The sequence below is a fragment of the Rosa chinensis genome, chromosome 5 (genome assembly GCF_002994745.2).
Source record: "Rosa chinensis cultivar Old Blush chromosome 5, RchiOBHm-V2, whole genome shotgun sequence".
In the NCBI taxonomy this organism is placed as follows: domain Eukaryota; kingdom Viridiplantae; phylum Streptophyta; class Magnoliopsida; order Rosales; family Rosaceae; genus Rosa; species Rosa chinensis.
In genome coordinates, this window is record NC_037092.1 from 80,016,484 (window position 1) to 80,043,563 (window position 27,080).

General features: G+C 40.3%; 1 protein-coding gene and 2 long non-coding RNA genes across 4 annotated transcripts; all 3 read right to left on the minus strand.

The window, feature by feature from the left end:
* Nucleotides 1-2,094: 2,094 nt before the first annotated feature.
* On the minus strand, nucleotides 2,095-3,467 carry LOC112202468. 2 transcript variants are annotated; one of them, XR_005810794.1, is made up of 6 exons: nucleotides 3,376-3,467; nucleotides 3,204-3,268; nucleotides 3,082-3,117; nucleotides 2,888-2,931; nucleotides 2,254-2,319; nucleotides 2,095-2,152 (listed from the first exon to the last, which is right to left on the minus strand). It is a non-coding gene; the product is annotated as an uncharacterized LOC112202468 (long non-coding RNA). The 2 variants fall into 2 exon arrangements; XR_005810793.1 differs by having other exon boundaries at nucleotides 2,104-2,319.
* An 801-nt stretch (nucleotides 3,468-4,268) lies between these two features.
* On the minus strand, nucleotides 4,269-16,990 carry LOC112201996. Its single transcript, XR_002937041.2, has 4 exons — nucleotides 16,894-16,990; nucleotides 16,694-16,786; nucleotides 16,234-16,298; nucleotides 4,269-4,351 (listed from the first exon to the last, which is right to left on the minus strand). It is a non-coding gene; the product is annotated as an uncharacterized LOC112201996 (long non-coding RNA).
* A 6,244-nt stretch (nucleotides 16,991-23,234) lies between these two features.
* On the minus strand, nucleotides 23,235-24,185 carry LOC112164189 (zinc finger BED domain-containing protein RICESLEEPER 2-like). The gene has a single exon (XM_024300419.1). It carries the CDS (start codon nucleotides 24,183-24,185, stop codon nucleotides 23,235-23,237), a length of 951 nt encoding a protein of 316 aa, XP_024156187.1.
* Between the last annotated feature and the right edge of the window lie 2,895 nt (nucleotides 24,186-27,080).

The window sequence follows — 27,080 nt, forward strand, 5'->3', positions numbered from 1 at the left end:
TTTGCCCTTCTGCCACCACCAGTCAACACTGAAACTGGTATTCTGTGTTGTCCACGACCCCGATGAAGATACCCGGCGGTGCTAGGTTAGACAGCGATCGAAAAGAATTATGCCGCCAACGCTCTGCTCAAATCGTAGGGTTGCTCTTTAAAAGAATTAATCTCTTTCCCATTTTGCATCTACCTACACCATTCATTTAGTTCATCATTTCTAATAAAATAATTTTAGAACAATTCTTAGGTTCACCCCTTGGGTGAATAAGCATATTCACCATCTCTTGCGATTAAGGCATAATAACTTTATAATTTTCTAATCCGACCATTCGTGTTGTATAACGTAATACAAAGATTAGCTCTGTAAAAAAACAATCAAATTGAAGACCTTTTAGTCATTCATTTCTATGAAATATATGGACGGTTCATCATAATAGTAGTTAGTGTTGTTAGAACCATCCATTTGTTTGATTCAATTAGATAATTAAATGATTTCTGATTCGATTGATTTTTTTACAGAGATGATCTTTAAAGACTTATTTAAGATATGTACCGTTGGATTATTTTTCTCAAGTGAAAGTATGTTAATCGACAATGGGGGTAAATATGCTCGTTCACCCTAGGGGTGAATCTAATAATTGTTCATAATTTTAAGTAGCGCACACTTTTTCATATTCCCACATGCTGAATATTCTCATAATTTAATTAGTTTGTGGCATAATTTTTTAATATACAGGTGTTTTTATTGCTAAAAGTATATATACAGGTGTTTTGGATGGTTCAATAAATTTTCCTCCAAGAAACTAGCTGCCAATTTAAATGTTTATAAAAGAAGAATGATGACCACTATTTGAGCCAAATGGCTGGAAGTAATTTTTAAATCAAAATTGTTTCAAACACACCACACGTATCAGAGCCTGCTTTAGGGAGATTTTCTTTCAATTTAAAATTTGAGTTATTCTATATATCATTACCATTCAATTTATATAGACTAGCCTTCCTGCACGCGCCTTGCGCATGCGAATGCATTCTCTCTCTCTCTCTAGAATGACGAAGAAATGAGGACATATTTGATTAATTTCCGGGATCATCACATAAAGGTGCTATTTGTAATACACTAAGAATGTACAGAACTGGCAATATTTGACAGCAAAATCTCTAACCCCATCCTAGCCATCGGACTGAACTTGAGCGAAAGCTCATACACTAAGCTTTCTCCATACTCAATTGCCACTGCTTCAATCCTTTAAGCCATAATTGTACCTGAATGTGAGCTCAATTACGTTGTTATGTAAACCTTTTGTAGAACGGAACCTAAGTTCTTTTCTTCTGGTTATAGGAGAAAGGAAAATAATAAGAGATGAACAATAGAGAAGTGAACAATCACACCACAGGGGAATTTAATACCAACAAAAAAAAAAGAAATTTGTCAATATCAATTAATTCTAATTTGTTGGAACTATTCCAAGTGATTGTCTTTAGTCTCCTGAAGACCTATCTCAATGTCCATAGCTATGTTTACAGTTACATTTACATCTTCTCCACTGAGGTAGTTCGAACTTCTTGAAACTCAGGTGCTAGTTGTTGTTGAACAGAGCGAAGAAAATCTCCTATTTATCCTCCTTTTGTACCTGAAATAGTGAGCAAAAAAAAAAATGAAAATTGAATACATACATCCATATTTCAAAGTAAAAGAGAAACACAAAAAAAAAAAAAAATGTAACTCGAGTGTGCTTTACTTGCCTGGACATCAAATCAACAATTAGTTTCACCCTGAATGTTGATCTTTGAAAGTCGGTACCGATTACCAAATAAAGATTTTCATACCCTGAATGTAAGTTTTGTGTCCATTATTGTAGAAAAAGAATAGAAGTTCCATTGAAAATCATTCCTACAAAGTAAAACTGTAAGAATCAGGTTTGTAGTTTGAGTTTCATGGCAAAGAAACACGATGGAAATCCGCAGTTCCACACTACCCAAAATTTGAAAGGAGTATAAGCTATAAAGTATATAAGTATAATAAAATTGTAGATCAAGGGTCTGAGACCAAACAGTACAATATCATCACTGCAATTTATCTAAAACAAAAGTTAGAGAATTACCCGCATGCTCCAAATTCCCAATTTCGCATAGGGAAACAATTAGTATAGTTTATTGTACTGAACAGAACAGAATGCATAATGAGTGAGAAGGATAAAAGAAAAGAAAGCGTAATGAGCATCAAATTAAGCAATTCATAAACTGAACAGAATGACCTTACCTCTTATAGACATGTGGATGATATAAAATCAAAGAATCAGCAACTTCATATTCCAAAGTCCTGCATCTGCACTCCAATGAAAGAAAATAACAAAAGGAAAGAGTTAGTATTAATATGTTCACCTAGAATATTGAGCAGAGTTAATACTCAAAAGAATAAACACACATGGGGAAAGAATTATCATGAAGTAAGATCAAGAACTGGCAGCGATTTATGAAATTACAATGACTGAAGAATTCCGGAAACAATTGACAATTACTGCTATTGGTGGAGTATAGAGGTTGTTGAAGGTACAAATAAGACTTTAATTTATAGGAGATTTCTGAAGTGAGTACTGGAGTCTATCATCAGTGTAGAGCCTGCTCAAGGTTACACATGAAGGACGATGGTTTATATGATTAGAAAGTTGTTAGTGCCCCGATAGAATTCAATGTCAACACTGATATATATAAACCCATATGTCATTATCCTTATCGCACATCAATTGAGAGAACCTACTCTCTTCCCTATGAAACTGAATTTATAGAAACAGGTTGCAAAAGCCAAGAAAATCCAAAACAATACAATTACAGGTTGAGATAAATGGGAAAAAGTAACTGCATAAATCAAATATATATAATCTGGATAAGAGTACCTGTTCTCTTTGCCACGTTTGTATTCTTGAGACAATATTCCAATCTAGTTTTTAAAAAAAACATCCTTAGTGATGATCGATAATGATAATCAATGGAAAGCATAATGACAGGGAATAAATAGAAATTATGCAATTGGGAAACTAAATTCAATTAAATAGAAAAGGAAAACGGGAGAGCAGAGAGCAACAATTACCAGGAACAAAAGAAATTAGTCATTTGTTCAAGATACCTGCAAAATTTGGAGAAAACAACTATGAAAAAAAGTTAACCCAAAATCTACGCTAAATGACACCCAAATAATAGATTTAGGCATACCTTTGTTCTGAAGAAGTGCACCACTTCTTGCATCAATGCCAGTATCGTCGTCGCTGTGTACCTGGCTGAAAACCATTAACCCCAAAAATTATATACAAACCCATCAAAACCCAAAAAGTGCATATGAAAATTGAAATCTGAAAATTATCCAATGACAATTATCAAGTCTGACCTCAAGTGAATCTGCAAAATTGTCAGCCGACTTGATAATAATTTTCTCCTCCTGTTTGATTTTGCTCTGCTCCTCTTTCTGTCATAGTTGAGTTAGGGATAAGTATTGATGGAGCCATATGTATTCCCACGTCGTCTGAATCTTCGTCTGTGTTGAGATCGTGCTTCCTGGCAGTTCTCTCTTGTTTGCAGATCGTGCGCGATTCGTTTTTTCCAATTTCGTTTTTTTTATTTTCCTCTGTGTCGGCAAAACCCAGAACCACATCTGTCATTTTCTCTGTAAATCATGGGCAATATTAAGGGCAAAATGGGAAGTTCGAAAGTTTCCCCAAATATGAACAGTAACACCCTCTTCACTTTATTAATAGAGATATATTTTCAATCTTATACACAAGAATTATCTCTACATAACAAAATGTATTCCCAAATTTATAAGCTTCTAATTTGCAAATTTTGAGCAAAACTGAAATAAAAATGATGATAATCAATAACTATATAGTTTCTGACCTAGTTAGTACTCAATTGCAATTAGAATGATGCTTCTAAAGAGTAGTTCATTCACCTCATTTGTATCAATTGTGGCATCAAGTGCATCAATTGTGTTATTTTGCTGTCCCCAGAGCTGTGCATATCTTCCTGCCTTGGACAAGAGAACATCATGGGGTCCCTGCTCAACCACTTGCCCATTGTCCAGAACTATTATCTGAGACTTGATTCGGAAAGACACAAGAGTACGAGGTACTAGCAAAACCAAAAAGACACTGTAGCAAAAAACGGCACTCTAGCAAGTAGCAAACTACTAAAAATGCAGGAGAGGTAACTAGAAGGTGGAAGAATGGTTACCTCATCGCACTGCTTTGCAGTAATCAGCCTATGAGCAATGAAAACAAGTTCGGTTGGTTGCCAAGGACTTCAATGCACTAAATATTTCCGCTTCTGTGGTGCTATCTAGTGCACTTGTAGCTTCATCACATAACCTGTGCATTTCAAATAAAAGGTAAGTCATATAACGGTCTCAATAATCTGTCATTCCGTGTACTATTAGGAATATGATTGTGTATCTTGTATATTATTAGGAATATTCTTTTCTGTTTTGTTTCCTAATAGGACATGTTGTATCTTGTATATATTCTCCATTCTTGGAGAAGATAATATACACATATTATGGCAGACTCCATTTTGTACAGTCCCTTCCCAAACGCTCTCTAGGCACTAGGGTTAGGGTTTCTTTTGTCTCGGTGACTGCCGGAGCAAAAGTTACAGTTGAGTTTCCGAGTTGACCATAGGTGTTCAGCGTATGTTGGTAGTGTTGTGGTGGATTTGGGAGTGTTGGCAATACGTTACAGGGTGGATCTGTACTATGGAAGAGGAATTGGGAACAATGGTCAGAAGGCTAGCGCTAACTGAAGCTGAGGCGCAGGAGGTCGTTCTGCCTGACAACAAGGATCTGTGGAAGCCAAAGAAGTTTCTTTTGGTTGGGAGGCTGATGACCGCCAAGCCTTACAACAAGGAGGCGTTGATGGGGACATTGAAGGCTCTGTGGTCTCCAAAGAATAACCCCCGGGGGCAAGCCAGTGTGACGGCTTGTACTCTGGATGGTTGCGATCGGATAGTGTTTTCCTTCTCACGAGAATATGATCGAAATAGGGTTTTAGCTGGGTGTCCCTGGCATTTTGATAAGGCACTATTTGCAGTGGCGGCGACAGATGGTAGAGATGATCTAGTAGGTGTTTCGCTAAATTGGCAACTATTTTGGATCCGTGCATGGGGGGTTCCGCCATTGTATATGGAGAAGGAAACAGGGGTGAGGGTCGGGAACTCGGTTGGGCGTTATGTTCGTATGGATGAACCAACTCATGGGGTGTATTTGGGTACGTCGTTGAAGGTGAGGGTGTTGGTCGACACAAGTAAACCCCTCCACAGAGTTGCATCGGTGCGGCTTCCAGGGAAGGCCAAACCTTCTTTTTTTGAGATTGATTACATGAAACTTTCGACTTTCTGTTTCTATTGCGGTTTACTGTCCCATGACTCAAACCGATGTGAGATGCATCTGAATGGGTTGGTTCGGGAACCACAGTTTGATGCTCTGTTGTCGGCGGAGAGAAGGGATAAGTGGATGGTGGAGCAGGCCGCTTTGCGTCCGAGGGAAGAGCAGGAGGCTAACTGGACAGGATGTCGCTATGGGTTGGTGGAGAAAGTCAAGGCAGGCTGGTCCATACGGGCGCCGGAATTCACTTTGTCCGGTATGGTGAGGATACGGTTGGAATGGGAGGAGGATGAATCACCACAGCAGGTAGGCGATGGCATGGAGGTTGATTCATTCAGCGATGGGTCAGTGCACAGGGGGGAGGGGGTGTCCAAACGGCGGCGGACTGATGACAGGCCGGCAGAGGTAGCGGCGAATCTGGGATTAGCTGGTGCTCCGGAATTGCAGGAGGTTCCAATTATTGCTTGCCCTAAATTGACTCATGCTTTAATGCTCGTTGAGGGTGGTTTTGGTAAGATGGGAGCTAAAATTGAGGGGAGGAAAAAATTACACGGAGTTAACTCCGATTGTGAGGGATCTGGTGTTAGTACTTCGCTGATTGGGGAGGGCATTGTAGGCACGCAGATGGGGACGGTGGATAAGGACGGTGTAGCTGGGCCATTTACATTGGGCCATGCGATTAATGAGGTGGAACACTCATGTGATTTGAAGGATAATGGTGGGGCTAAGTCTGTACCCCATAATAGTGGAAAAAAAGGCCCCCGTAAGAAGTTGCACGTGCATGATGGGAGTTTGCATGGTGGTCCACTAATTGGGGACCAATTAAAGGATGCTTTGTCATTGGACTCTCATAGGCCAAATGGGAAGGAAGCCATGCAACGTAGTGGTCAGGGAAGGAAAGGGTTTCCAGTGGGAGGTCGTCGTAAGAAGGGATCTAATGGTGGTGTGGTCGCTTCAGAATCTGCTAAATCGAGCCCTGGGCGTGCTCTGAATTGTCCTTCCGTGATGGGTCCGGGATTGACCCATCACGAGAAATGAATATATTATGTTGGAACTGTCAAGGGATCGGGAACCCTTGCACAGTTACGGGGCTCAAAGGGATAGTTTCCCTCAATCTTCCCGATTTAATTTTTCTTAGTGAGACTAAATGTACTACTGCGGAGTTTGTAGGTATTCGTGGCCAACTAGGGTGGCAACATGGGTTGGTAGTGGACTGTAAAATATCCACGAAAAGAAAGGGTAAAAGGAAAAGTAGGTCTGGGGGCTTGGCCTTGATTTGGAAGGATGATGTCAAAATAGAGTTGATTTCTTTGTCGGACAGTCATATTGATGTGCTTGTGGGTGAGGTTGATGATCCGAAACGGTGGAGGTTTACGGGGCTCTACGGTCAACCAAAGTTAGAGAATCGTCACAAGACTTGGTTGCTTCTGAGACAACTTAGCCTACATGGCAATGGTCCATGGGTGGTGGGAGGCGACTATAATGAGATTACTTCTTTAGCTGATAAAATGGGGGGTGCATTGAGAAGTTCGAGCCAGATGGCGGGCCTCCAGGATACTCTGAACTTTTGTGAATTGGAGGATATCCGGTTTACGGGACCTCGGTTTACCTGGAAAGGCACGAGAAATGGCGAAGAGGTGAAAATTAGGTTGGACCGGTTTACGGGTAATCAGGCTTGGAAGAGTATGTTTCCTGCGTCTTCGGTGAAACACTTGAACCCATCGACGTCAGACCATGTTCCTATTATCTTGGAGGTTAGGGAGTTAAAACGGCGTAGGAAGAAGAAAAAGAAAAAGAGATTCAAATTTGAGGAGTTTTGGTTGAGGGAGGAGACGTGTCGAGAGGTGGTTAAAAGCGGTTGGGAGGGTGCCATGGGATCTGACCCCTTCTTGCAGTTGTGGAACAGAACTCAAAATACAAGGAGGCTACTTGAAGAGTGGAGCTTTGATCAGTTTGGGTCTTTGCCTGCAGAGATTGCGTTGACCAGGGCCCAACTAGCTGTGTTTTTTGATAATTCCCTCTCAGCACCACCGGATGGGACAAGGGTCTAGCTCGAAACAAAGCTCCATGATTTACTGAGAAGGGAGCATGATTATTGGAGACAGAGAGCAAAGGTTTTTTGGCTGAAGGATGGTGACCTTAACACCCGTTTTTTTCACCAAAAGGCGTGTAATAGAAGAAGAAAGAACTCTATTGTGGGGCTCTATGATAGTGATGGGGTTTGGTGCACTGAGGATGAAGATATGGAAAAGGTAGTTCTTGATTACTTCCAGACTCTCTTTACTTCTTCCAACCCTTCAGGGTTCCAGAACATTCTAGAAGCCTTAGTACCTATTATCACGGATGAGCAGAATGCCATGTTGACCAGAAGTCTAGATAATGAGGAGATATTTGCAGCGTTGAAGGCTATGCACCCTTCGAAGGCCCCGGGTCCAGATGGGTTCTCGCCAGGATTTTATCAAGTCTTTTGGGACTTGGTTGGGTCTGATGTGGTTGAAGCTGTGAAGGTTATTGTTGGGTCGGTGGAGAACCTGAAGACTGTGAATTGTACGTACGTCACTCTGGTGCCCAAAGTAAAAGTCCCACAACATATGCACCAGCTGCGCCCAATTAGCCTCTGCAATGTCATCTACAAAATTGGGTCTAAGGTGTTGGCTAATAGGTTGAAGCCTCTTCTTGATTCGTTTATCTCTCCATTCCAAAGTGCTTTTGTGCCTGGTAGGTTGATTTCAGATAATTCGTTAGTTGCTTTTGAAGTCTCTCATTGCCTAAAAAGACGAAGGAGTGGCAAGAAGAAATATTGTTCTCTGAAACTTGATATGAGTAAGGCGTATGACCGGGTAGAATGGGTTTTCTTGGAGGAGGTGATGAGGAGAATGGGTTTCTGTGAAGTCTGGGTTAGAAGGGTGATGGATAGTGTCAAAACAGTGTCTTATTCCTTCATTGTCAATGGAGAGCCACGAGGACGTATTATTCCTTCGAGAGGGTTAAGGCAAGGAGATGCCATTTCTCCTTACCTATTTCTCTTATGTGCAGAGGTATTGTCCAAAGTTATTATACATGCTGAGAGTAATGATGCATTGCATGGAGTGGAAATCTGCAGGGGGGCTCCTAGTGTTAGTCACCTCTTTTTCGCAGATGATTCTTTTATATTTTGTAAGGCGGAAGTAGCTGATGTTCAAACAGTGAAGAGTATTCTTAGGGACTACGAGCTGGCCTCAGGTCAACAGGTGAATTACCAGAAGAGTTGTATCTCTTTTAGCAAAAATGTGGACTTGGTTTCTCAGGAGGAGTTGGCTGCTTTGCTTGGGGTCACTAGAGTGGAAAAACATGACAAGTATCCTGGGTTGCCCATTGAGATAAGCTACTCGAAGGAGGAGGCTTTTGCTTTCTTGATCGACAGAGTCCGCTCTAGAACGCAAGGTTGGAGGGAGAAAACGTTATCAGTGGCCGGCAGGGAAGTTCTCATTAAAGCGGTCGTTCAGGCTATTCCTTCATATGTGATGAGCTGCTTTGAACTCCCTAAACATATGTGTGAGGAGATGCACCGGTTGATGGCACAATTTTGGTGGGGAAGCTCGGATGAGGTCCGAAAGATACATTGGCTCTCTTGGAATAAATTGTGTCGACCTAAAGCGGAGGGTGGAATGGGGTTTCGAGATATGCATTGTTTCAATCTTGCGCTATTAGCCAAGCAAGGGTGGAGGTTGGTACAAAAACCGAATACATTGATCGCACAGTTGTTGAAAGCAAAGTACTTCCCTACTTGCTCCTTCATGGAGGCAGAGTTAAAAAAAGGTGCTTCCTATACATGGCGTAGCATCATAGCGGGACGAGCAGTATTACAAAAGGGTATGAGGATTCAGGTGGGTGATGGTGCTACTATTTCTCTTTGGGATGACCCATGGGTTCCGGTTCCATATTCTTTTCGTCCGTTCTCTACTGTGATGGAAGGGACCGAGTCCTGGAGGGTTGCGGATGTTATTGATTATGAAGATAAAGAATGGTTGACTGATGTTTTGGGGGAGTTATTTACTAGGGGAGAAGTTGCCACAATTGCTTCTATTCCATTGAGTATCCGAGGTGCTGCAGATAGATGGGTATGGCATTTCGATGCGAAGGGATATACAATGTGAGGAGTGGCTATCATGTGTTTCTTCATTCGTTGAAAATGGAGCAGACTGCGTCCTCGTCGGCGTCGGAGCAGGGAGGACCCCTGAGGAAATATTGGACCAAAATCTGGCATGCTAACGTTCCACCCAAAATTAAGGTTCTGGTTTGGCGTCTTGTGCATGGCATTGTGCCAACCAGGTTAGCCCTTCTTTCACGTCATTTACATATTCAGGATGTTGCATGTGTGTTTTGTAAGTCCACCAATGAGTCAAGCTTGCATGTATTTAAAGAATGTGATGCTCTCCAATGCTTTTGGAGGTTGGGCCCACTGAAATTGAAAGCAAAGGAACAGGCAGCTGGGGACTTGAAGAATTGGTTATTTGACGTTTTGGATATGTTGAATAGTAATCAGGTTGACTTCTTCTTCATGGCCCTTTGGTCTGTGTGGACTGAAAGGAATAAAATAGTGTGGAATGATGGTTGCTTCCAACCTATGCACATGATACAGTGGTGTACTAGCAGTCTGGAAGAGTTCCAGAAATATCATCAGAAAGTTGCTTGTAAAAAGAAGAGGCCATTAACAAAATGGCAGTGCCCCCCTCGGGGTAGACTTAAAATTAATATTGACGGAGCTTTTCAAATGGACAGTGGTGTTGGAGGTATTGGGGTAGTGGTCAGAGATGACTTGGGCACGGGTATTGCCGCTATTGCTAGGCCTTTTTTGCATGCTCACTCAGCGATTAATATGGAAGCTGAGGCGTGCAAAGCGGGTCTTCTGCTTGGTATTCACCAAGGTTGGTCGGATGTAGTTATTGAGAGCGACTCTGCCCTTCTGATTGCTGCACTCAAGAGTGAAGAGGATAATTTCTCAGAGGTAAGTCGGGTTTTTGACGATTGTAAAGATTACTTATCTGCTTTTCAGTCTGTTGAAATTCGACATATTTACCGTGAAGCAAATGGTGTTGCACATAGACTTGCACACCTTGCTAGCTACTTGTTGCTTGATGATACTTGGCTAGATGAGACACCTGCTATTATTCAGGATGTTCTCTACGAGGATTATTGTAATGTTTCTATTGTAGCACGGGGTTCAGGTTTTATGTCCCCCCCGTTGCAAAGTTCTAATATTAATATAATAAATGGAACCAGGCGTGGGGCTGAGCCTCCCAGCTAGGCTGGGTTCCAAACCCTTTCAAAAAAAAATAAAATAAATAAATAAATATACACATATTAGAAAACCCTAAAATCCCTTTGTTTCTTGGTTCCTTCTGACTTGGTATCAGAGCCGAGATCCATTCGGACTCGGTTGTGCTATTAGTTTTTCCGCTGCAAGAAAATCAGTTCGACCTTGTTCTTTTGTCCTTTTGGTTTTCGTTTGTTGCCGATCCCTTTGTCTCTTTGCTGGTCCCTTGTTTTTTGGTTCAATCGGTGCCTTTGTTTATTGTTGGTCCATCTGTTTCGTGGCTCTTTGTTTAATACAATTGTTGCTGGTCCTTTGTTGTTTCATTGCTAGTTGCTGGTCCCTTTCGGCTTCACTAGTTCCTCTGTGATTTGTGGTTATTAAATTGAATATTTGAAGAAGAAAGAAGATGGTGGATTTGAAGATCACTGACGGGAATAGTGGGGGATCCCAGGAGTCTGGAGAGACGAGTTCTGTGACTCGTGAAGTCGTAATTGTTCAGAATGTCACGGATAACTCCAGTTTTAGTGTCAAACTCGATGGTACCAATTATCAGTTACGGCAAAGACTCATGAAGATCCATATTCAGGGGATTGGGAAGTGGAGTTATGTTACTGGTAGTATAGCAAGACCTGCTGCCGGTCCAAAAGTTGATGAATGGGATACGGCAAATAATAATGTGATGGGAATTCTTCTCAAAGCTATGACTCCAGAGGTAATGAGACTTTTGCTCACTATGATTCTCCCAAAGCAATTTGGGATTCTGTTGCTGCTACATATTATGATGGGAGTGATTTTGCTCGTGTTCATGAATTGAATGTCAAAGCTTTCAAAATAACTCAGAATGGACAGCCTGTTGCAACCTTTTATGCGAATTTGAAGACAATTTGGCAAGAGCTTGACCAAAGAAACCCTAATCCTATGACTTGTGAAGCTGATATATATTAATTCCTCTCGGAGTGAGTAGGACAAGATGCGTGCTCATATTTTTCTTGCTGGCCTGGATTCTCACTTTGAAGGGGCAAAGAATGAGTTATTGCGTCTTGCCACTCCACCTACGTTGAAGCAAGCTTTTGCGTATATCCGAAGAGATGAGGGTAACAAGGCTGCTGCTCAGAATCTTCATACTGAAATTTCTGGTTTAGCAATCCATGCTACAACTCTATCTCAGAACCAGTATCAACCACGGACTCAGGGATCTTAGCAGAATCAGAATTATAACCAATTAACATGCAACTATTGCAAGGAAGTTGGCCATTTCAAGAATCAATGCCCTAAGCTGCGAAGGTTTACCTACAACAACAACTCTGGTTGGAGAGGAGGCAACAATAATAATACTGGAGGTCGTGGAGGACGTGGTGGTGGTCAAAGAGGCAAAGCTGCAATCCAATTAGTGCCAGAACCTGACTTCTACAGCATTGAGGGACAAGATCCCTCAAAGGGTAATGTTTCCTTGACTAAGGAAACTCGAGGTAAGATTGGTGTTGCTTTATATGTTTCTGACTTTACTGGTAGTGATACATGGATAATTGATTCTGGTGCGTCTGACCATATGACCTATGATAAGTCATTCTTTCTGTCTATGTCATCCCCTTCTATATCCCATGTTTCTAATGCGAATGGTGCGTCTTTTCTCGTCTTAGGTGTTGGGTTTGTTCAGGTTACACCATCCATTGTATTGCATAATGTGCTTTATGTACCTTCGTTATCTCATCATCTTTTATCTGTATCCCAATTGGGATCACACAATAAGTGTTCTGTAACCTTTTACCCAATGTATGTTATTTTTCAGAATCTATGCACCAAGGTGATTATGGGCAAGGGAGACCTGAGGGGACGACTGTTTCACTTGGATTGCATGTACGCAGAGCCAGAACAAGCATCGGAACCACCTTTGGCCCTGACATTGAATTCTGATCAATTAAATGAGCTATGGTTGTGGCACCGGCGGTTGGGTCATCCATCTTTTGGAGTTATGAAAAAGTCCATGCCTTCATTGTTTCTAGGAGTTAGTGAGTCTCGCCTGCATTGTGAAACTTGTGCTTTGGCTAAGAGTCATAGGACTAGTTATCCTTCCAGTTTTCATTCTAGTACTATGCCTTTTGAGTTAATTCATTCAGATGTGTGGGGTCCTTCTAAACATTCCACCCTTTCTGGAATGCGATATTTTGTGTTATTCATTGATGACTTTACTCGATTGTCTTGGGTGGTTTTGCTTAAGTCTAAAGATTCTGTTTTCTTTGCTTTTACAGCATTCCATAATCTTGTTTGTACTCAATATGATGCGCATGTTAAGATTTTTCGTTCCGATAATGGGGGAGAGTTTGTTAATCATTCTTTCCATGATTATTTCCAACACCATGGCATCATACATCAGACCTCATGTCCACAAACTCCTGAGCAAAATGGGGTGTCTGAACGGAAAAATCGTCACCTTTTGGACATGGCTCGGTCTCTTCTACTTAGTGCTAACATGCCTAAGTATCTTTGGGGAGAGGCCGTTTTATGTGCTTCTCATCTTATCAATCGTCTTCCATCTGCCCCTCTTCAAGGTCGTGTCCCACTTGAGGTTTTGTCTCACTATGTTTCTATTCCATCGTCTAACACCCTCCCTGCTCGTGTCTTTGGTTGTGTCGCTTATGTTCATCTGTATAAGAATCAGAGGTCAAAGTTGGATGCTACAGCCCTTAAATGTGTGTTTGTGGGGTATGGGTCTCATCAGAAAGGCTACAAATGTTATCATCCCCAATCCCAAAAATTTTATGTCACCATGGACGTTACATTCAATGAAGATGCATGTTATTTTTTACCTCCTGTAACTCATCGTCAGGGGGAGAAGTCTTGTTATTATGAGGATTTGTTCAATGGGACAGATGAGAGACTCGAGTTTTCTAGTCTAGAGGATTTGGGAACTGAACGTGACAAAGAAGATAGTCGGGAGCTCTACACGTGACAAAGAGATTAGTTGCCCACTGGTTGGTCCCACCTTCACCAAACGCATACCCCAGCTTGATCGGACACCCAACCATCACGGAACCCAGCTTGATCCGGAGCTCCATTCACCGACCTATATCGGGTCCGATTTGGACCTTGCAACCTGGGACAGCAACGATGGGTCGCCGAACGGTGGGAATTGGGACCTGGGTAGTGCGCTCCGGAGAAGGGGACCTGGACCTGGTATTGGGTTGCCCGGGTTTGGGCTTCGAGAACCGCGACGAGATCCGGACTGGCCAGTTGGCCGGCGAAGAAGAGGCACCAGATTCTGCAGTTGTGCCTTTGGGCAGTCCAGTCCCCGATTCTTTCCAGTCGGCCGGAGATGCAGTGATTCCAGATTCAAGCTCTCTTGATTCAGTTGCAGATTTCGGTCATGGTGGGTTTAATTCAGTTGCAGATTTCAGTTCCCCTTCTTCTTCAAAAGTGAACAGTCCCTCTTCTTCTTCACAGGTCTCCTCTGCCCCAACGTCACCTGAGGTACGTTCTCCTCCTTTGTCTATTCCATCTTCTGTGTCAGAGTATGTTCCCACCAAACATATGCCTAGTCGGTCTAACCGGGGTCAGCCTCCCAAACGCTATGAACCCACACTCAATGCAAAAACTAAATACCCTGTTACTAATTATTTGTCGACCCATAGGCTGTCTAAACCTTATGTTGCCTTTGTGAATCAATTATCCTCTGTGTCTCTTCCTAGTAAAGTGCAGGATGCAATGAGGGATGAGAAGTGGATGCAAGCAATGGCAGTCGAAATGGATGCTCTTGAGAAGAATTGTACGTGGGAGTTAGTATCCTTACCACCCACGAAGAAGACAGTTGGTTGTCGGTGGGTGTATACTGTGAAACACAATTCGAATGGATCGGTGGACCGGTACAAAGCTAGATTAGTCACTAAAGGCTATACTCAGAAGTATGGGGTGGACTACGATGAGACGTTTGCACCAATGGCCAAAATTAACACAATTTGGGTACTTTTTTCGTTAGCTGCTAATCTTGATTGGCCTTTGCAACAATTTGATGTTAAAAATGCATTCTTGCATGGTGATCTGCATGAAGAGGTTTATATGGATTTGCCTCCTGGATATGGTACTTCCTCTAAAGAGCAGGTGGTGTGTAAATTGCAGAAGTCTCTTTATGGTCTGAAACAGTCTCCCAGAGCTTGGTTTGGTCGGTTTACCAAGTTCATGAAGAAAATTGGGTATCGACAGAGCAATTCCGATCACACCTTGTTCCTTAAACATCAAGGTGGTAAAGTGACTGCCTTGATTATTTATGTTGATGACATGGTTGTGATAGGTGATGACTTGGAGGAGATTCAAAGGTTACAAGGTCAGTTATCTTCTGAATTTGAGATGAAAGATTTGGGTAGTTTGAAATATTTCTTGGGAATTGAAGTTGCTCGTGGGAAGGATTGTATTGTGTTGAGTCAAAGGAAGTATGTTCTAGACTTGCTGGCAAAAACAGGTATGCTTGACTGTCAACCTGTCAATACTCCTATCGAACAGAACCATCGATTAGCGGAGTATTTGGATCAAGTGCCTACAAATAAAGCCAGATACCAAAGGCTAGTTGGACGGTTGATTTATTTGTCTCACACTAGACCGGATTTAGCTTATGCAGTTAGTGTGGTGAGTCAATTTATGCATAATCCTAGTAAGGCTCATATGGGTGCTGTATTTCGTATTTTGCGGTATTTAAAGTTTGCTCCAGGGAAGGGATTAATTTTTTCAAAATACAGTCATCTAGATGTTTCCGGATACACAGATGCCGACTGGGCAGGTAATATTACAGATCGCAGGTCCACTTCGGGCTACTTCACATTTGTGGGTGGTAACTTGGTTACGTGGAAGAGCAAGAAACAAAAGGTGGTGGCTCGTTCTAGTGCAGAAGCAGAGTATAGAGGAATGGCTCGAGGACTTTGTGAGATGTTGTGGTTGAGAAATTTGTTGAGAGATTTAGGGTTCAAGCAGAAAAAGGCTATGCCGCTTTATTGTGATAATAAGGCTGCGATTAAAATTGCTCACAATCCTGTTCAGCATGATCGTACGAAACATGTGGAGGTAGATCGGCATTTCATTAAAGAAAATCTTGACAGGAAGGTCATTTTGTTTCCCTTCGTTCCTACTGAAGAACAGTTGGCAGACATTCTCACAAAGGCTCTTTCGAGTAAAGCCTTTTATGACTCACTTGACAAGTTGGGCATCCGTGATCTGTATGCACCAACTTGAGGGGGAGTGTCATTCCGTGTACTATTAGGAATATGATTGTGTATCTTGTATATTATTAGGAATATTCTTTTCTGTTTTGTTGCCTAATAGCACATGTTGTATCTTGTATATATTCTCCATTCTTGGAGAAGATAATATACACATATTAGAAAACCCTAAAATCCCTTTCTTTCTTGGTTCCTTCTGACTTAATCTACCTTCACTTTGAAGGAGATGCCTAGATGAGAATAGGATATCTTCATTATTTACCGAAACGATTTGATTCATCAAGAAGTTCAACTTCAATATCATATACGAACACGGTAATGCAGACCACATGAATATATATAAAAAAGTTGACAAAAGAATAAAATGGTTACAGAATTGGAGGTGCTTTCAAGAATGCACGAGCCAGTGCCACACGCTGCTTCTCCCCACCACTTAACTGCGCAGAACAATGATCATATTATTCATAATTCAATAGTTCACCGAAAATAATTAACAGTTAACTATTCATTTTTCTATTTCCCAGTCCGTTATAACTAATACGGTCAATCATAAGATAGTACAACACGTTGAACTTGCAGGAGGTAAATGTGCAGTTCTACATGAGTTTCACTAAATTCCATAGTACATGGGTTACAACACGTTGAACTTGCAGGAGGTCAATGTGCAGTTCTACATGAGTTTCACTAAATTCCATAGTACATGGGTTACTCAGATTACATGTTCAAAAACCATAGAGACCCAAACCCAAGCTTGACCCTCGAAGAGAAATTTCTAGCATATTACTGATGAAAACAATGAATTAGTGAAAACTGAAAAGTATCAGCCTCTCACCTTGAGCCCCCGTTCCCCCACTTCAGTAGAATATCTGTCGGGAAAGTTCATGATAGTATCATGTATTGCTGCACGTCGAGCAGCTTCATACACCTGAACAGATAGAGATCGATGTTAGGCCAGGAGAATATCCTGGTAAATTCAACACTGCCAAATATTATTCACAAATAATTAAAATTTTGATACTCATTATATCATACCTCTTCTTTTGTTGCTGAAAGACGGCCATAATGAATGTTGTGGTATATTGTATCATTGAAGAGTACCTGTTCATGAAGAACCAATTCTTTTCTTATTACGTGATTGTAGCATATGAAATAGTTCGAAGAAAGCAATCAGGAATGCTTGTTTCAACCAGGAGGAATAAGCGGCAGTGATTGGCATAGCTTTATAGGATGAGAGGTCTGCCTATTAGGGTTATAATAATTCTCTAGTTATTAGTATGCTATTTAGGGTAATTAGTTTGTTCTAATTAGCTCTTAATTAACTAGTTAGTTGCATTAGTGTCTTCATACTGGCCTACAGTTGTCCTCCACGTAGGCTATTTTCTCTCTCTATCCTAGCTACTGTATAAGCCTTGTCGGTGTGTACTTTGAACAATTAAGATCAATACCAGCTATTTTTCCTTCTTTGCTTTACATTTTCTCTAGAACTTTCATGGTATCAAGAGCTCGGTTACGATTGTGGTGACCTTGGAGCCCTAAGCGTCCAATATCGTAGCTCAGATTCTCTCTTCTCTCTTCTACAAGCTTTCTTCGATCTCAGATAAGTTGCTCAGTGATGGTTCTTGTTGAACTTGTGAAGTTTTTAAGCCAATTTTGTTGAAGCAGTATATGAAATTGATATGATTTACCTTCGATCATAATGTAGCATCAAAGCTTTGGATTTGAGTTGTGATTACTTGACTACTATTTTTGTTCACTGAAATTTGTTGGAAGCTTATAGATCTGTGATTTGTGACTGAATATAAATCGAAGATTATAGATCTGTGATTTGTGACTAAAATATAACATCGAAGCTTTGGATTTGTGTTTATGGAAGGAGGAAATCAAGAACGATCACTGCAGGTCAAATTATATCAAAAAGATGTTTAAATCTTCCAATTTCCCAAGTCGTCGTCTACAATATAAGTATTGCTGGCAGTTTACAGCCCAAGTGCTTTGCGAATTTGCACATGGTTAGAGAGGGCTGAATTTCCAAAGCTAGTTCATAATTCCAAGCTTTGGGAAAATTGTTTTGGTTGACGGCGTTAAGGATCAGTTCATAACGGAAAACAAATATACAAAGAGGAAATGACGTGTACCAATGAAAATTGTGTGTCACATATGCCATGTGGAATGATAGGATTCCCGGTGAATCACCTTTAAGAGCCCACCTTTGGTGGCAGTTCACGTGGCATAGCCATATCATCAAAGCATTATTTCTGATTTTTTAATATTTATATTATTCTTATTTATGATTTTTTTTTTTTTTTTTACTTTTTTGATTTTATCTTTTAAATCCTATTTTTTTGCTTTGTGATCTTATCTACGTGACATCTTTATCAGCTTTCTTCTCTCCTCCTCTCACCCCTCTTCTCAACCCTAGTTCTCACCTCCTCTTCAATTGATCAATGTCTTCTCAATCTAATTTTGGTTTCCTCGCAAGCATCGTTGACAAAAGATCTACCCAATCTAATGGTAGTTAGTTTTAATACAAATAAAAAATAAAATACACAAAACTAACCACATACCATTAGAATGGGAAAGGTTCTATTAACAATACCTGCGAGGAAACTGAAGATTGAGAAGGTATTGATCAATTGAATAGGAGATGAGAGGGGTGAGAGGAGAAGAGAAGAGAACGAACCAGCAAGTTAATCTCCTTGAGAAGACGTTGACAAATTGAAAAGGAGGTGAGAACTAGGGTTGAGAGGAGGGGTGAGACGAAGATAGAAGAAAACAACGTCTAATGAAGATGTCGTGTAGATAAGATCATAAAGCCAAAAAAAAAAAGGATTTAAAAGATAAAATCAAGAAAGTAAAAAAAAAAAATTAATTAAGAAAAACAGAAATATAAAAAAAATTATGCTTTAATGATGTGGTTATACCACCTAAGGTGGGCTCTAGGTGGTTTCTCAAATGGTAGAAGTACCATAATGAAATAGAAAAGTTCAGGTACTGATTATGATTAAAATAAAAGTTTAGGTACTATTAATAAGATGTAAGATAAGTTCAGGTACCATTTATGTTATTACCTTATAGAATAAAAGATGAGCTGTTATTACTTCAGCTCTTTTCTTTTTTTTTTTCCTTTTTCTTTTGAGGCTATTATCAAATACTTTGCCCTAGTTTCTTTGCAAAGAGCATAACGAGTCTCTTACGCTCTGAGCACAATCAGCTAGGGTTGGATTTGGTACGGTAACCGTATTTTTTCATTTGAGCCGAGTACCAACTGAAACACATCGGTAGGCTGAAAACCAATACCACTACCGTGTCGGAAAAATCGGTAACCGTAGATTTTGGTTACCGAGATTATGGTCGGTTTTGTCTCGGTTCAGGCCCAACCGAAGAGGAGGATTGGGCCTAATATTGATAAACATTTATGTAGGCCAATCACCCATTCTGGGGTGTTTTTAGACCATTTTTCTTGTACAGTTTTTACCAAATACATAAAAGCTATTTAACCTCATACTTAACTCTGCAATTTCCTGAATAATACATGTTCATCAAGTCTATTCCTCACCTTCTTATGGAGATGTGAGTTCTAGAGTTGATGTTTTCACTTTTTCTCTTTCAGTTCTACATTCACAAATTACAAGCTCACATCATATGTGACTGATGTCCAAGTCTAAAAGTTATTGAATATTACAGAACCTCAAACTGAAATAAACAAAAAGCTGCAAGCGATTTGATTATTCCAATGACTAAACAAACAGAAAAAAAAAAAAAAAAAAAAAAAAAAAAAAAAAACACAGCAGTTGCATCCAAATCTTCAAGTAGACTCCAAACACTTAAAAAAAAATGCACAGCAGCTTTATCTTCGAACTGGATGTTTGCACCATCCAAATCTTCAAGCAGTAGTTGTCGTAGACGAGTTCGCACCTCCCAAATGCAGAGCAGCAATTTCTTCAATGTTAAAACCACAAAAATTATACAAATAGCCAAGTCAACATAGAAATAAGTTGATGCATTAATAAAAAATAAAAAATTCAAGTAAGCTAAAATTTCTAGATTATACCTTTCTGCAATTCTTCTAGATCGTTCTACAAGGACATCTTATCCGTTGTTGGTTATGAATAGAAATTAGGCTGCTCAGATCTCAACCAATCACTAGTGCAGACTAAAGGGATCAACTACCCTTTTTCCCAAGCTAAATGCATTCTCACTTGCCACAGTAGAGCAAGGAATTGCAAAAATGTCTTTAGCAAGCTTGGAAAGAATAGGATATGCAGTTGCGTTAACCCTCCACCATTGTGAAACATCAAACCCTTTGACTAAAGGATTGACATATCTATCTGCAAGGTACTTGTCAACCTCTTGGATATCATGTCATGTTCATTTTCGAGTCTTTCTTGCATGAGATCAGCAAGTATCTCAGCTTGTCCATCTTCTAGATCATCAAACTCAACCCCCTCCCTTGCTGCAACACCATATGGATTGTTTGGTTGATTTATACCCCCCTCACTGCTCCTATACTCATCATAGATTCTCAACATAATGTTCTTCAAGTCCCTAGTTATCTTCTCAATGGTGGGAGAGTTGACTCCCACTCTTAAAAATGCTGCTTTCTGATATTGCAGTTTCCAGCGAGGGTCTAGGACATTTGCAATCACCATGATTTGATTCATGGTTTCAAATCTGCCCCAATATTTGTTAAATTTTGCTTTTATCCCCACTACCACCCTCTGCAAAACCTCATCAGAATTGTCATTTGCCTTCTTATCAATCTCTGTTTGAATGACAGGATCCGCCCCGAAATTCACCCTGAAATCCGAGGTGGCCCTGTGGGGCCCACCTTAGGGATAACTCTATCAAAAATTCGGCAGAGTCACCTCTAAAATGGACTACCCAAAAATCTGTAAAACACACAAAAACACTTCAAGCAAACAAACCTTATACTCCTGGAGCCACCCTGCTCCCAATTACCAACAACTCTACTTTCACAAAACACAAAACTCAACAATACTAATCCCAAAGGTTATCAGAGCAATACTACTATACACAGGGATATAAAAAGAAGAGTAAAGGATCAAGGGATCCTACACTGCGGAAGTAGTGATAACTATGCCTCAAATGTCTTATACGCCCGACCTCCACTAATTCGCCTGCAAACTGGGTATTAGAAACCGAAAGGCCCAGGGGAAAGTAGACGAAAAACGTTAGCGTGAGTGGACAAAAATAAACAATTTAAAAGAAGGATTTCATACTTTCCCACATTTATTTCGTTAAAAACCGATGCATGCAACAATTAGAAAAACACATTTAGCTTCAAATCCAAGAATTTCAAAACGATAAATCGACTAGTCTCGCTAGTCACCACACTCGAAAACTATATCGTAAAATCGAAATCTAGTTTCTCAAGAAGATAAGACCAGCCCCGCTGGCTACAGTGAAAATCGGACTAGCCCCGCTAGTCAAGCAACTATAAAATATGGGGAAGAAGTTTCACCTCGGAGTGTCCCACACTCTGGAGCATCCCATGCTCTGCTCTTACTCACCCACGAACACATAGTAAGCAGGGAGGAGTACTAATAGGCTAGCTAGCAATAAATATGACGACCCAGGTATGGTGGGTTAAAATCATACGAAAATCGAAAATCAGTAAGGCTTCCCCATAAGTCCCGCGAATAAAGAAAACACGGGTACGATTCCTAACCGTACCCGGAAATTCTGGTAGAAAGTCACATAAATCGACAGCGTGTCCCACACGCTAAAAGAATAATTAGATCATCATCAATAAATAAATATATATAAAATCTCCATCGAAAACTAACTCCATCGAAATCTCATTTCGAAAATCTCTTATAAAATCTCAAATCGACGAATAGAAACATAATACAAGTAGTATAATTCCGGAAATCACCTCGGAAATAATTCGTCGAAAATCATGCTTTCAAATAAAAGTCATATATCGGAGATACTTATCGAAGGCTCAAAATCCATTTCCGAAATTAAATCATAAATCCAAATCCGAGCATAATAAGTTCATATCCGAAACTCATGAAAAATCAATGTCAAATTATAATCCAAGACAAAATATCATGCTCGATAAATAAAATGATAATTAAATTAATCAATAATTTCAAGATAAATGCATGCATCATTATTTAAAACAAAAGTCCACTCACAGTACTATTGGGCGACCACGCAAACGAGTTCCTTCATTTAACCGTAACTCGCGGCATTGCCCTGTACACAATTATATTTCCGTAAACGGCAATCCAATAAAATAATTACGAACCTAAACGAAACCTGAAAATCCCTATCTCCATTACTTCTCAAATTCAACCCAAATCTCTCCCACAACACCAATTCCTCAATTAACATATTCCACAATGAAAACGAGGGAAATCCAACGGCCGGATTTCCAACAATTCAATCACAAAACTTCAAACTTCGGAAATTCACAAATAATTCCAAACTCCTCCATAATTCACCAAACTTCACATACAAGCTCTACAACATATATACAATTTAATGGGCTAAAAACCGGAATTAAAACACTGCCCTACATGCCTCCACGCGCCACCAACAGTGGCAGTGCGTGGGCCCCACGTGCCACCGGCAACCACCTCCGATGGCCACCAAAATTTGGCAGCACCATCTACTCAACAAACCCAACCTCTTTCTCAACTACAACAAGTTCCAATTTTACCTGGAAGAGCTCCAATTTGGCCCGTGAAAGATTTCCAGAAAATTCAAGAACCCTAGGATTTGAAATTTCTTCGATTCGACCTCCACACTGCAAATCGTGGCTCAAGGCTAGGGGGCAAATTATCCTTGGCAAAAACCGCACCTTGGACGCCGGTTTGGTGGCCGGAGACGACCGGAATCGGAATATATCGCCGGAAATAACAAACTGCTACAGTAATCTTCTTGGCTTGAATTCGAGCTTCTCCGACCAAATCAAGACGACCCACGACCACAGGCGTATAGGAGAGGAAGAGAGGAGTCGACCGTCACCCTGGGCTCGCCGATTGGTGGCCGGACGGCGGAAAAACAAAGGGGAGAAGGAGAGAGGCCGATGCGGGGGAAAGAGGGAGAGGAAGAGAGACAAAGTCGGGGTAGGTTTCCAGAAATGGAAATCTACCACAGTAACTTTCTATATATATAGAAAGTTACCGTGAACAGTAATTTCCACATTTTAAGGCATAACTTTCGCATATGAATTCTGATTTTTACGTACCACATATCCACGCACTCGGTTTAACGTCCTCTACAACTTTCATGAAGAACATTTTCTCAAATTTTGACCCGAACAAAAAGTCAACTTTTAGGGCCACTAAAAGTGCTGAAATGACAATAAAAGTGAAAGTAAATGTCGTTTACCGTCCTAATGATTAGTAAATCAGTAAATTCTGGTTCGGGACTTTACATTGAAGGCTGATCATCTCTTTGAACTGCAAGTTTGCAGTAACTGATTTCCAAGCACTCAATTTGAGTGTTGTCTCGTAAATTTTTTTGAGGAAGTGCACTAAAGCTTGAGCATTTCTCCAATCTGCCTCTATGGGAGGGTCTGTCCTCTTCCTACCTTTGGTATCTTTCACCTCAAAATATTGCCTAAACTGCACATCTTCATCACCCATCCTATCAAACACTTTCTCAAATTTTAATGCCGCAGCAAGCTTTAAATAAGTGCTATTCCACCTAGTGATCACATCTAGGGGAACATTTGCAGTCTTATTCAAGTGCTCAAGAACAGAAAACTCCCTAAACTTGTCTAATCGACTTGAACTTGACCTAATAAACTTGACATAATGCCAAATTGCATCAATCCCGTCCTCTAATTCTTTGATTCCATCCTTGACAATCAAATTGATGATGTGACATGCACATCGAAGATGTAAGAAGTCCCCATCAAAGCTTAAAGTGTTCATATTCCTCAGCCTTCTTTTCATGTAGACAACTGCTAGGTCATTTGCACTAGCATTGTCCACTGTGATAGTGAACACCCTATTGATATCCCATTCCCTCAAACACTGCTCCAAGACCCTCCCTATATCTTCCCCTTTGTGACTGGTAATTGAACAAAAGTTAATAATCCTTTTGTGCAATTTCCAGTCGCTGTCCAGGAAATGGGCAGGGACCACCATGTAGTTAATGTTCTGAATTGATGTCCAAGTGTCAGTGGTTACACTAACTCTCTTTGTATGCTGTGCAAAGATCGACATCATCTTTCCCTTCTCAGATTGGTACAACTCCCACACTCTTTTCGCCACTAATTTTCTACTTGGTTGAATCCACTGTGGCTGAGCTTCTAGTATAAATTCTTTAAACCCAACCCTCCACATGCCTAAAGGGAAGTTCATCCCTTATGATCATCTTGTACAGCTTCTAATCTATCCTACCCTGATTAAATTTATGATATTGTGGAGCCCCAGAAACATTATCCCTAGCTAATATAGTTTGCCCTTTCTCAATTGGTTTCTCAAATAGAGGGTTAACCTTGCAGTTTGTTCCAAGTGCCCAGCAAGAACTGGTTCCATTCTTTGAACTTAAAGCAGAACTAATGCTTTACAGTAGTTGCATTGTGCATTATGTAGGTCAGGCTTGCCATCAGGGAGCAAAGGCCTTGTAAAACACTCCCATACTCGACTCTGTTTCCTACCCTTTGTGGTCTTATCTATTGATTTTCTTTTCCTCAGCCCTACAGTAGCTTCCACCGATTCAGGATCTGGATTTGGTGTTTCAGTTGGGGTTGGAGTGGGAAGTAAGTTAGGGGTACTATTATCTACTGGTGGTAAGTTACCTACTGGTGGTAAAGGGTTTTGGTTATCATTTGGGGAAACACTAACAGATTGACAACTTGGAGTAACCATGTTTGAAGTTATGGAAGGGGATGAACAACAATGACTTCCTGACCTACTTGTAGAAGCCATGGTCTACAATGAGAAAAGATAGATTTAGTTTTGATCAGTTTTATGTAAGGGATATCTATTTTGTTTTGTATGATAACAATTAGATTAAATAGCAACATACAATTAAAAGCAACAGATGCGTTTCATGCTTTTAAACGTTTGCAATCGTGTTCAATATATACTTAAAAGCAACATACAATTAAAAGCAACAGCTTCATACTTTGCAATCGTGTTCAGTTTATACTTAAAAGCAATAGCTTCATACTTTGCAATCATGTTCAGTTTATAGTTTATACTTAACTACAAGTCCTTTTCAGTACAAGCAGAATAGATACTTCAAGCAGAAACATATACACACAGAAAGTCACAAAATAATTAATAAGAGAACAAGCAGAAACTTATTCACACAGAAAGTCTCAAAGTCACATACTAATTAATAAGAGCACAAGCAGAATAGATACTTCAAGTTCAAAGAATTTTAGCATGCATCCATAAAACATAATTATACACAAGAACTGGTAAAGTCATAATCAGAAACACCCATACACAAAGTCACAAGCAGATACTTCAAGTTCAAAGAATAAAAACCCAACCAAGCACACACAAGTTTAGACGTTTAGTTACCTAATCAAAGACCTCGATCACCTCTCTGCCTCAGGATAAACTGATAAACCCTCAACTGAAATCCATGGTCAATACCTTCAAGCTTCAAAGGACTTTCCTACCAAAACACATATTAACATATATGTTAGATAACCACGATCAATTTCAACCATGAAATTAACAAAATCAACAACAGATTCCATTTTTTTCATACCAATTAGAGCGAAAGGAGTAACAAGAGTACAAAACTAAAAAGAAAATGATTTTACCTAATTATTTGTGCTCGGAAACACCACTTGAACACTGTATAAGCCTCCGAGCAACCACTTCAACCAAGCAACTGATTTAGGGTTGGTCGAACGATTTGGGGATTTCAAAATCAAACGATATTTGGGTTGAAACTTATGTTAGTGAGGTTCGCATCAATGATCGATTGTTGTTTTTGGGATTGGATTGGGGCTGGGTTGGTTCTGAGAGGAACTGAGGAAGAGAGAGGAAGAGAGGGTCGAGACTCGAGAGAGAGAGGTTGCGGGCACAAGTCGCAAATGACCTAATCTGACTGACCCCTCTTAGGTTACCCCAATCTCCACTAAGATCCAACGGCTGTCATTCACAGATGCTAGAAATCAACGGCTTAAAACATACCTAATATTAAAATAAATAGAAAATAAGAAAAGTATATATATATATATATGGTTGGTACGGTAATACCGTATAAGTAGAATTGGCATACCGCTACCGAGCCGCGTACGAATATACGGTACGGTAAAACCGAACCGGACCTTCGGTTACCGTTTTTATCGGCGCCGACGGCGGCGGTTCGGCAGGTCCAGCAATTGAAGCCACCCCTACAATCAGCATATATCCTTATGCTTATAAAGTGCACGTAAGCAGTGCATCTTTAAAGGTGAAAGTCGTCGAAAACTAGTCAGCAAGAGATGGTTAGTCTGGAACAGATCATATAAATGATTTTGTAAAGACTATGATGATGTCTTTCTAGAGAAACCGGGTGCGACACATTTGAGGCCTTCTGAGCCAATAGAATTTATTCTGCCTAACGCAGCCATATTTGACATCTTCAGTGATGAAGGTGAAGAAAAATGCATGGCGTTCTTGTTTACTTGTTAGTGACATAATCTGCTGATAGTACTGCTTGGTAATCACGGAGTCTTTGGTCTTCTCGCGTAGTGACTTCACGTGTTGTATGTACTACTTTTACGACTTAATTCAAATCCTAAAACCTAACATATATCGTTAGTTCATTCCCAAACTTAAGATCCAATGAGTTTCACGGGGATATCTTTTCAATAGTTAAACAAATCTGCTACACCTTTGCACCGAGTGTTCCATGTCCATCTGATTCAACAAAAAATCTGCGTAAACTAGGAAGGAAAATCTCGATTAATGCATCATGCTCGGTTAAAACTTTGATTGAACAAAATCTGAATGAAATAAGAACAGAAGAATCTGCAAGAGCGCAAACAAATTTAAATTATCAGAATGTTTTGCATCTGCCATGTGGCGTTTCTTTGATTTAGCTAACGTACCTTTTCTAGAAATGATGGGAGTATGACCCGTAATTAATCATGATAACTCTTTTTTTTTTGGTCGATTATGAATTTCAATCATGATGACTCCACATGCCAAATCCTCAGTCATATTTTGAAAATTGTAAACGAGTCGGTCTTAGGCTGTTAGCAGGGAAGGCTGTTCAATGTCATGGTC